At 39.2% G+C, this 11,570-nt stretch overlaps 1 protein-coding gene across 2 annotated transcripts; it reads left to right on the top strand.

Annotated features, from left to right (window-relative positions):
* The first annotated feature begins 1,560 nt into the window (after nt 1–1,560).
* hmgcrb (3-hydroxy-3-methylglutaryl-CoA reductase b) lies at nt 1,561–11,360 on the top strand. Of its 2 annotated transcripts, XM_084137803.1 has the most exons (20): nt 1,561–1,624; nt 2,520–2,707; nt 3,011–3,122; nt 3,284–3,371; nt 3,456–3,540; nt 4,313–4,418; nt 4,772–4,878; nt 4,994–5,113; nt 5,759–5,883; nt 5,959–6,173; nt 6,363–6,466; nt 6,727–6,921; nt 7,015–7,173; nt 8,192–8,349; nt 8,441–8,546; nt 8,657–8,827; nt 8,984–9,124; nt 9,329–9,487; nt 9,800–9,954; nt 10,539–11,360. In XM_084137803.1, exons 2-20 carry the CDS (start codon nt 2,540–2,542, stop codon nt 10,588–10,590), a joined length of 2,526 nt encoding a protein of 841 aa, XP_083993929.1. In that variant the 5' UTR covers nt 1,561–1,624; nt 2,520–2,539; the 3' UTR covers nt 10,591–11,360. The 2 variants fall into 2 exon arrangements, with proteins under 2 accessions (XP_083993929.1, XP_083993928.1); XM_084137802.1 differs by having other exon boundaries at nt 3,284–3,540.
* The last annotated feature ends 210 nt before the right edge of the window (nt 11,361–11,570 follow it).

The following is an 11,570-nucleotide window of genomic DNA, read 5'->3' as shown; positions in this document are numbered from 1 at the left end:
TGTTTTTTATCTTGATTTTATGCGATTAATGTTGTTTTTATTTTGTTTTATTCTGTTCTGTTTTAGTCTGACACAAAAATACGATATGCTCTCGTTGTGTCCTGGCGACATCATGTGGTCAACATGTGAACGTGACGTACTCACTGAGGTCTGAAATGGTCATTTTAATTTGGAAATTTCCCACGGATTCCCAACCTCGTTCGGAACTGTCTGTCCTCCAGTTGCTTCACCTATCCAGTTATATCTCTCTCTATCCATCTCTCATTTAGCTCCTTGGTTTGTACTTTTTCCTCTCTCTGTCAATGAAATTCTGATTGTAATTTTTTAATTAGAAATGCTGCCTTATTATGTTTTGCTTCAGTCAGATTTTGTAATTGTTTTTTTATAAACTTCTTCTTTGAAGTCTCTCTCTATCATCTTTTAACTCTCTCTCTCTCTCTCTGTCTTTGTAAATGATCTGCTCTTCATTTAGCCTCTGGAAGTTCTTGCTCATCTGATTACTGGATTATCTGTGTTTGATTTTTGAATAAACTATTGCTTGCATTTGGATTTTCGCCTCTCCCTCTCCCTGCTCACACATTACACAACTGTCTTGTATTTACTTGTGCACAAACATATTTAGGAATGGATCTTTTTATGTGTTTTTATTTTATTTTATTTTTTATAGTCACTATTACTCTAAAATATTACAAGTGTCTAGATAAAACTGGAAACAAATTAAGTTCTTTATCTCTCAAAATGTACCTTCAAATTAGGCTACAAATAAGATAGTGTGCTACAGCCTGATTTGTACATAACCTTAAAATTCATACATGGATTTCTCTTCTCAAATGTTACATTAACTGTCTTTTCATGTGAAATTCCAGGAATTACTCAATTACTCAACAATTATTTAAAGGCTACATATTTCTACACTCAGGTGTTTTATATTAGTGGGTCAAAACTCTTTTAAAATTAGTTTGTTCAACTCACACAATTCAATGTCATCTCTGAAACCTGTAAAATAAAAAAATAAGCAAGTTATCATACTTGCGTTAGTTGTCATATAGGCCATAATGACCTGGCTTATTATGACTGAAAAAGTGAATTCCCTGGTAGTCTCTGGACTGGTGGAAGGTGGGATTTGGAAGGTTCCCCCTCGGTTGAATTCACTGAGGCTGAAATCCAGGGGCCCCGAGAATTGTCACCACCTTTCTTAACTAGCGCCGGTCCTGCTCATACTTCATAATTTTATTACATTTTATTTGGTTGACTTCCTCAGATTGTTTAATCTAACTGCAGTTTAATTTAATTTATGAATTATATGTAGCCTTTTCATTAATCGCTAAATGTTTATTTCAGAAAATGTTCTAAAATTCCCGTTTTGTTTTCCCCATCCCATGTAATATCAACACTAAATGAAAAAAAGAAAAAAAACGCAACTTGACTGCTGTATGTCAAACTCGATTAAATAAATTAGAATAATTAATAATTATGCCACTGTTCATTTTTCGTTTGCTCGTCTAGATGACGTCTCGACAGTAGGCGGGGCCTGCTCGCTCCAGGCACGAGCCCGTTGAGGGCGGATTACGTCAGTCACATTCACCGTGTAACACGGACACGGATCAGAGGAGAACAGATGAGGGTATGTTGGAATATTTCAGACATTAACAGTTAAATCTTTAACTTTCATTCTTAAATGCCCTACTTCAGTCGATATAATGAGTTATCTTGACATTTGTCGGTGTTGTTGTTGAATATGAGGCTCAATGACAGCTGTGACTCCTTTAGCTAATGCTAAATTAACTTAGCATGCTGTCCTCTCATTCTTTGACAAACTTAGTGAGGAACGTTATTAATAATTAATTATCTGTAATGTGTTATAAAGGCAATATAGTGTGTTTAAGATGACCCCAATCAGTATTATGTATTAACTCAAATAATTATAAACGTGATCATGCTAATGCTAGTGAACTATTTAGTGTCATGTTTTTTTATTAATGTCAGTTAGCTTTCATAACTTTAATGGTGGATATGCTTTACGTGTGAATAGTTTTGACGTCTCTTCAGTTTAATTTCAGTAAAATCTTATCATATATCTTTTAAGAGATTCAATTTACTGTCTAAATTCATTACAAATTAGGAAAATAAAAAAAAGTGCATAGAAGAGTTGATTACCAAAATAAAAAAGAATGAGAAAAGAGTAAAGAAAAACATTTGGAATAGTTGATCATTGATTTGCTGAATAATATTGGTTGTTTGAATCCACCCAAGTATCCAACACTGTTTTGATCAAAATTGCCACATATTTTTGTTTATATTTTTTAAGATTTTGTTGTTTTCCACATGTTGGAAATTGGGAAAGAATCATAAATATGCCAAATTCAATTAAACTTAAATTCTAATCAGTTGTCAGTGCTGTAAATAGGCAATAACATATCAGGATTTCGACAACAGCTGACACCAGTTTTGATGTTTTGTATGTTCTGTTGGCAAGGGAAGTGATGATGTTTTATCAGTTTTATATGTCCTGTTAACAGGTGACCCGCTGAAGGCCGTGATGATGCTGTCGCGTGTCTTCCGGCTCCATGGCCTGTTCGTCGCCTCTCACCCGTGGGAGGTGATCGTGGGAACAGTCGCCGTGACGCTGTGTCTGATGTCCATGAACGCTTTCGCTACTAATGACCAGATCTGTGGCTGGAACCATCAGTGTCCCAAACTACAGGAGGTACACGGGTCGACTTTACTGGACCTTCAGAATACACTGTTATTATACAGATCTGTTTCCATGTCCATTCACAAAATTACTGACATAAAGTAGCAGATGTCTCTGTATATTTACACACAAGGTTTATGGCTTAGTTAGTTCCTATTTGAACTGTTTGTTTTATTGCTACTGAAGTCTAGCTCAGTTTGTCGGCTGTAAACTGTGTGATCGGGAATTATGATCTTTACAGAATCATATCTTGAAAGTTATTATATGAAACCAATGTTAACATGCAGATTGTTTGTGTTGCTCATTTTTTTGTAGAAAATTCAAAGCGGTGACATGATCATTTTAACCATCACACGATGCATGGCCATCATTTACATCTACGTCCAGTTCAAAAACCTTCGTCAGCTCGGCTCCAAATACATACTGGGTGAGTTTCTCTCTCTTCAACTCATTTAATGTGATTTATTCCCAAATAAAATTGGATATTCAACAAGACAAGACAAAAAAAAGATTTATAAGTTATTGGATGATCTTTCGTCTGTTTGACTGTTTATAATAAAAATGTTTGATTTATTGTTTCATGTCCAGGTATCGCTGGTCTGTTTACCATCTTCTCCAGCTTTGTGTTCAGCACTGTGGTCGTCCACTTCCTGGGTAAAGAGCTCACAGGACTGAAGTATGACTCTCCTCCGTCTCACACATTCAGGATTATCATCTTTCATTATAGTGTGTGTGTAAACGTGTCCTCGTGTTCCTCCAGTGAGGCGCTGCCGTTCTTCCTGTTGCTGATCGATCTGTCTAAAGCCTGCACACTGGCCAAGTTCGCTCTCAGCTCAAACTCACAGGTACAGAAATATGATTTTTCTGCTAATATAAAATTAAACAACATCATGAATATTGTGTCTTGTTTTTCATGGTTTTTTTATTTATTTGACCATTTCTTGAGTATTAAGAGTGTATATATATATATATATATATATATATATATGTGTGTGTGTGTGTGTGTGTGTTTTGGGTTTTAATTTTTATTTTAGTAAATTTAGATGATTTCTTTGAACCAGTTCACACCGTCCATTTAAATAAACAGATCAAAAAGATCATTGGTTTGTTTGCATCATCACTAAAGTGAGCATGATAAATAATGAACAAATAATAGACATTCAAAACTATAATAGACATGGTTATCATGTTTTGGTGATATATACATTTACATTTAGTCATTTAGCAGATATATTGATGTAAAAATGTTAACTATTTCATTGCCCAGCTCTAAATATATAAAACATCCAACTTCATCCTCATACATAGAGCATATACTCACGTGAAGTATATAGCAAAATCTCAGCTGCTCGACTGTTTATATCATCACAAAATATAACTATATTATTGCCCAGCTCTAATCTGCTAAATGCGACTAGAAGGCATAAAGATATTATAAACATTAGCATCATGATTTTCTGTAAAGCTGGTTTAAAACAATGTGTATTTTGAATAGTGATATACAAATAAATTTGATTTCAGTTGATGTGTGTATCTATGTGAATATTGCTGTTTGTTACTTTGTGCCGTTATGTTGGTGCGTATGAATGTAATAATGACGAGTCATGTGACCCACAGGAGGAGGTCCGGGAGAATATCGCTCAAGGCATGGCCATCCTGGGACCCACGTTCACCCTGGACGCGCTCGTGGAGTGTCTGGTCATCGGTGTGGGCACCATGTCTGGTGTGTTAAAGCAGTGTTTCTCACTCTCTCTCTTTACCTATCGCTTTCCCCGAGAGAAGTTGTTTAATTAAAAGCAGGGTGACTATGGTCATAGAAACCTTCATGAGAGGGATTTTTATGACCTAATGGTGATTTCAGGGTGTGGAAATGTCAAGGAAAATGATAAAATCTTGTAAATTTCTAGGGTTGGAATATTTTTTACATTTTCTCAGCTTTAAAATATTTTTGGTGCAATTTTTAGTCATGGAAATCTGTTGTATAGAAGTCGCTTGAACCCTTAAAAAAGTCTTACTCTGGCTTTAAACTTCCTGTTTATGCATCTGTCACTGTAACTACTTCCTGTCTGACTCCAGGTGTGCCCCAGCTGGAGATCATGTGCTGTTTCGGGTGCATGTCGGTTCTGGCCAATTACTTTGTGTTCCTGACGTTCTTCCCCGCCTGTGTGTCTCTGGTGTTAGAGGTCAGTGTGGCTCTGCTGGATCTGTGTATTGTTTAAGATGTTCTGACTGAACATTGATCTGTGAGTGATCTGTGAATGAGCATTGACCCCGGTCACTCGCCCCTGTCTCGTCCAGCTGTCCCGAGAGAGCCGTGAGGGGCGGCCCATCTGGCAGCTCAGTCATTTCGCCCGTGTCCTGGAGGAAGAAGAGGGAAACAAACCAAACCCCGTCACTCAGAGAGTCAAAATGATCATGGTGAGTTTAGGAAACATGTCATACACAGATCTTCAAAAGTTTGGGGTCGGTAAGATCTCGTTTTTGATCCATTAAATTGACTACAAGTGACAGGAAAGACATTTATAACGTTACAAATGATTTCCTTTTCAAATACATGTATCCTGAAAAAATAAAATATATCATGGTTTCCACAAAAATATGAAGCAGCACAACTGTTTTCAACATTGATAATAATAATAAATGTTTCTTGAGAAGATAATCATCATATTAGAATGATTTCTGAAGGATCATGTGACACTGAAGACTGGAGTAATGATGCTGAAAATTCAGCTTTGATCACAGGAATAAATTACATTTTTAAATATATTTGCATATAAAGTTTAAATGGTAATATTTCACAATATTACTGTTTTTACTGTATTTTTACTCAAATAAATGCAGCTTTGGTGAGCAGAAGAGACTAGTGTACATGCAGTGGTCACAAAAAGTATTGTAACAATAATCTTTTCTCTTGACTTTTTGCTTAATGTCTTTTAATCAGCTGGTGTCGCTTGTGTTGATGTTTGTGTGTCTTCTTTTGGGCCACTTTACACTAAAATGACAGTGCCTTGTGCCTGTTGGTGTGTGTGTGTGTTGTGACTGTTCTGGTTGTGTTTGCTTCAGTCTCTAGGTCTGGCTCTGGTTCACGCTCACAGTCGACTCGTGACTGAATCTCCGACACACAACATGAGCAGTTCAGACGTGGATCTGCCCACACCCAACATGGAGTCCGACAGAACCATGTCCAGGTACCAGCTGAGAGACAGAGCGAATGTTGCTGAGATTTTAGGAGTCGTTTTAAACGATCTTGTTGTTGTTCTCAGTGTGGATCTGGAGCAGGTCATCACGCTCTCTCTCGCGCTGCTATTGGCCGCCAAGTACGTGTTCTTCGAGCAGGCCGAAACAGAATCATCCCTGTCAATCAAATCTTCTGTGGCCACGCCCAGCTGCGCTCTGACCAATAGGAGAGCAGGAGAGGACCGCTGTCAGAGGGAGTCGGCCCCGCCCAAAGCCCTGAAGACGGTCCAGACCAATAAAGGTGAACCGGATCTTCCCTCCTTTCAACTTTTGTTCATTATTTCTGCTTGTTGGTTGATTCATTCTTTTATTGTTGTTTGTTTTGATTTCTGTTGTTCATTAATATGTTCTTTCTTTAATTGTTTGATACTTTCTTTCATTTGTTCTTTTATTCATTCTTGTTTATTATTCTGATTTATCGCTCTGTCAGATGGAGAACAGCAGGAGGAGGAAGAAGCGGACGAGTGTCGTGAGCTCCAGTCTCACCAGCGCCGCCCTGTGGACGAATGTCTCAGCATACTTAAAGACCCCAGAGTAATCAATCAATCAATCAATCATGTGTTCACTGATCTTAAACAGTCATGTACTTTACATCATCATCTCTCTCTCTCTCTCTCTCTCTCTTTCTAAGTTTTTCTAAAATGCTATTTTCACATCTTGAGACTGTTTTAAATCCATTGCGCTCCTTCTAACTGCTTTCGTTTTTTTTAAGCTTTTTACTAATAAATGTGTTATATCTTTAATTTTTTTGGTAAATAAAGTGATCTTAAGTCAAGTCTCTCTCTTCTTTAAAGAGAGGAGCTCGGTTCCTGAGCAACGCTGAGGTGTCGTCATTAGTGGAGTGCAGAGGGATTCTGGGATACCGTTTGGAAGCGGTGCTGGAGAGTCCCGAGAGAGGCGTGGCCGTACGCAGAGAGATGCTCTCCTCTAAACTCTCAGACTCGTCAGCGCTGGAGAACCTGCCCTACAGACACTACGACTACTCAAAGGTGCTGCTCACCGTCTGCCACATGTGTGTGTGTGTGTGTGAGAGTGAGGACGTGCTGTTTAACTCGGTTTAACTGTGGTTTCCTTGTTCTCAGGTGATCGGCACTAACTGCGAGAACGTGATTGGCTACGTGCCTGTGCCAGTGGGCGTGGCCGGACCGCTCCTATTGGACGGGAAAGAATTCCACGTCCCCATGGCAACGACGGAAGGCTGTTTAGTGGCCAGCACCAACCGAGGATGCCGAGCCGTCACAGTGAGTCTTTCGTTATTTTCCTCATTATTGCTTATTTCTTTCTTCTGCTCATTCTTTCTTTCTTTCATTTTGTTTGTTTTTTTGTTCGTTCCTCCTACTGCTTTTTTTATTTGCTGTCATTCCTGCACTTGTTTGTTCTGTCTTTTCTTGATTAATTCATTCTTTTGTTTTAATTTGTTTTTTAATTTTAGTTTTTCCATATTGTTATTCTGTTATTTATTTTGTTGCTTGATTCTTTCCCTTTCGTTTGTTGATTAATTGTTCATTGTTGTTTTTCCTCTTACCTCTTTTGTTGATGTATTCATATTTTGTATTTTCTTTTGCACATTATTTTTCTTTCTTTGTTAGATTTTTTTGTCCATTCTTTATTTTTCAGTCATGCGCTCATTTGCTCCTTTTTTGTTGATTCGTTCTTCAATTTGGTTTCCGATGTTTCTTAATTTCTTCGTTTGTTCTTTAATATTTTTGTTTATTTCTTTCCTTTAATTTGTTCCTTTTTTCATTCATTGTTGTTTTTCCTCTTTTTTCACATTCCTTCTTTCTTTAACTTTTTTATTTCCTTAAATATTTTCAAAGATTGACTCAAAGTCTGTTTAAATATGTTTAATTAATTGAAATGAACTATTTAATGAGTGAATGATTGAATGACTCACTCATAAAGATTCCATTGCTGAATGAATCAGTGTTTTTGAACAAATCTCTTGAATCTCTTTAACAGTCACTTGTCGCCACCTACTGGTGTAACGATGTAATTGATACCGTCTTTATTTGAAGCGTCAAATTCGCTTGAAAAGAAGCTGTTTCATACCTATACATGACAACGGCTCTCTCTGGCTCAGCGGCGGCTCCAGCACAGATCTGAATGTTCGCTGTGATCGTACTTATCAAAGCTTTAATAGAAACAATAATGAGATTGCACGATTGCGATCTTTTAACGATTAATGGTGCAGCTCTTCATGTGTTGTTCTCTCTCTCTCTGTAAGTGTCCTCTAACTGTAATGAGTGCTTGTGTGTGTAGTTGTCGGGTGGCGTGAGCAGTCGTGTTCTAGCGGACGGCATGACCCGCGGGCCGGTGGTTCAGATGCCGTCAGCGTGCCGGGCGGCCGAGGTCAAGGGTTGGCTGGAGAGTTCAGAGGGCTTCAGTGACGTCAAACAGGCCTTCGATCACACCAGCAGGTCAGAGGGCAAAGGTCACACACAGAATGAGCCTCATATAGCACTGCTATGCGAGAGTTTCCAGTGATAACCTGAGCTCTGTGTTCTCCAGGTTTGCTCGTCTGGACCGGCTGCAGGTCAGTTTGGCCGGGAGGAACCTGTACATCCGCTTCCAGTCTCAGACCGGAGACGCCATGGGCATGAACATGCTGTCGAAGGTGTGTGTGATGAAGCAGATCTGTGGGTCAGAGTTCACAGAGCATCTCAACTCCAGGACTGACTCATATCTAGGTTTAAAGTTGCAGTGTGTGTGTGTTGGTGTGTGTAGGGAACAGAACAGGCTCTGAGCAGACTTCAGGAACGCTATCCTGACATGCGTCTGTTAGCCGTCAGCGGGAACTTCTGCACCGATAAAAAACCAGCCGCAGTCAACTGGATCCAGGGCAGAGGAAAGTCCACAGTGTGTGAAGCCGTCGTACCGGCCCGAGTGGTGAAAGAGGTCAGCTGATCACAAGACACTGAGTTACGCTCCTCTAGGGGGCGGCAGAGAGCTCTGGCTGATGCTCAACCTCTGCTGCACAACCTTCTCAATCTGTTCAGTGCATGAAACTGCTGTAGTAATATAGTGTGTGTGTGTGTGTGTGTGTGTGTGTAGGTGTTGAAGAGCAGCACAGGTGCTCTGGTGGAGCTGAACATCAGTAAGAATCTGGTGGGATCAGCGATGGCCGGAAGCATCGGTGGATTCAACGCTCATGCGGCAAACATAGTGACGGCCATCTACATCGCCTGCGGACAGGTGTGTGTGTGTGTGTGTGTGTGTCTGTGTGTGTGTGAGAGAGACATTCACCTTACTGTTTTTAGAGTTTTAGGTGCTTTTTAAATGAAACGCTCGAAATCTGAGTAAAGATTTCACAGCATATCAAATAAATAATTGTTCTAAATAAAATAAGATGTTAGTGTATGTAATTACAGATGTGTGTGTGTGTGTGTGTGTGTGTAGGACCCTGCGCAGTCGGTGGGCAGCAGTAACTGCATTACTCTGATGGAGAGTGTCGGCACAGATGGAGAGGATCTGTACATCTCCTGTACGATGCCCTCGCTAGAGCTGGGCACTGTGGGCGGAGGAACCGGCCTGCCCGCGCAACACGCCTGTTTACAGGTGACACACACTCTCTCTCTCTTTCACTCACACACACACTCTCACTCACTCTTTCTCTGACACACACAAACACTTACTCACTCTCTCACACACACACACACTTTCACTCTTTCTCTCACACACAAACACTTACTCACACACACACACACACACACTCTCTCTCTCTCTCTCTCTCACACACACACACACTCACTCTCTCTCTCTCTCTCTCTCTCTCTCACACACACATACACTCTCTCTCTCTCACACACCCACCCACCCTCAGGTGTCAGTGAGGCGCTCTGACATTAACCGCTGGTTTGTGTGTGTCAGATGTTGGGTGTTCAGGGAGCCAGCGCTCAGTGTCCCGGTGAGAACTCCCGAACTCTGGCACGGATCGTCTGTGGGACAGTGCTGGCAGGAGAGCTCTCTCTGATGGCCGCTCTCGCCGCGGGACACCTCGTCAAGAGTCACATGACTCACAACAGGTACAACATGTACATATATACTCTATACATAAAGAATATTATTTTCTTTTTTTCATTTGCAATGTCATACAGGAAACAATATTGATTTTCAAAATATAAATAATATATATGGTATTTTTATATTCAATTCACATTCAATTGTACAGCGCTTTTCACAATACACATCATTTCAAAGCAGCTTCACAGAAAATGCATGATTATATAGATTGATTTTTTTTTGTTCAATCAATCAATTTTTTGTTGTTGAAATGAGTGTTTCTAATTAAAAAAATTACATTTCATTCAACATGTTACTTACCATTTCTTTGTAATTATTTGTGAAATATACTAGCATATATATATACACACACACAATTGTTCCAACTGTGCAATTATAGCATACATATATTTAATATTTTTTTATTATATTTAAAATATATATTTATATCACATGATATATATATTTACATTGGTTCTTTCTAAATTGCCTAGTAATATCACAAATATTATTTAACTTATTATAGTACTAATATACTGAATTATATTACAATATGATTTTAGATGATGTTGTTGGGATTCTGAAGTTCTTTCACTCTCTCGAACAGGTCAAGTGTCAATATTAGAGAGACTGAAGCACAGCCCAAGGAAGCTTCATGAGGAGTGCTCACCCAGAGAACTCTGGGAAATGAGGTCTGTGTGGTTCCTCGTGGTCGCTCTCGGGCCGTCTCGACGCGTGTCTGGAGGAGTTTTCCTCTGTGAAGCAGTCTGAACGGGAATTATGGGAAATACTAATGTTTTACGTTTGCTTTGTGCCTCAATATAAAAGGCGAACACACGAGTTAATGAGCATGAGCTGCCCAGTGATTGGCTGCTGAGTGTGTGACTCGATCATTGCTCATGTTCCTGAATCTGTGTGTTTAGTCATGCACTACAAGCCAGAACTGTCACTCGCTCAAAACCTGGTACAAGTTGCCGAAACACAGCAACGTTTTATCACTCTCTGAAAACGGGATTTATTTTTCCGTGTTTAGACTCGATCATGATCTGAGATCAGGGCTTGAGGGGTGATTGTGTGGTTTGGACCTTCGAGAGCATCAGATTCTGAATGAATGTATTTAATTGATGTGTCGAATCAATCCTGCCAAACTCACTGTGACAAACTCCACTGACGGACCTTATAAACCAGGTGCTAATTTAATTTAAGTGATTTGAGCTTATGAATGAGTGTGGATGTTTGCATTGTGTGTGTGTGTGTGTGTGTGTGTGTGTGTGTGTGTGTGTGCGCGCTACTAATGAAATGCGTCACGTTTCTGAATTGCCACTGTATGAATTCATGACTTTAAAGTGCTTCAGCTTTTCTCAAACAAAAGCAAATCCTTCAACTTTCTGACTACAGAAAGTGCTAATAAAGCCATATCTGTCTCTTATAGTTGTGTTCTTTCCTGCTAAACTATTGATTTTTTTCAATATTGATTTAGTATTTTTGTTAAATAACTGTTTTAAATGCATCTAACTGCAAAAAATGAACATTAACAGAGTATTATTTGCATTTTGTGTGCAATAGATTGGGGAAAATGAACTAAGAAGTGACTGATCACACTGTAATATGAGTTAGAACATTATTTGCACAGAGAAAT

This window comes from Abramis brama (genome assembly GCF_963993115.1).
Source record: "Abramis brama genome assembly, chromosome: 15".
NCBI classification, from domain to species: domain Eukaryota; kingdom Metazoa; phylum Chordata; class Actinopteri; order Cypriniformes; family Leuciscidae; genus Abramis; species Abramis brama.
Note: the sequence above shows the minus strand (reverse complement) of the source record. Positions and strands in the feature narration are given on the sequence as shown.

What these genes read in the sequence shown, in the direction of transcription:
- hmgcrb (XM_084137802.1), top strand. Translation starts at nt 2,540, where the DNA reads ATGATGCTGTCGCGTGTCTTCCGGCTCCATGGCCTGTTCGTCGCCTCT. An exon ending in GTGTGTCTCTGGTGTTAGAG is followed by an intron (nt 4,879 to 4,993) that starts GTCAGTGTGGCT and finishes TGTCTCGTCCAG; the next exon opens with CTGTCCCGAGAGAGCCGTGA. An exon ending in CGCAACACGCCTGTTTACAG is followed by an intron (nt 9,488 to 9,799) that starts GTGACACACACT and finishes TGTGTGTGTCAG; the next exon opens with ATGTTGGGTGTTCAGGGAGC.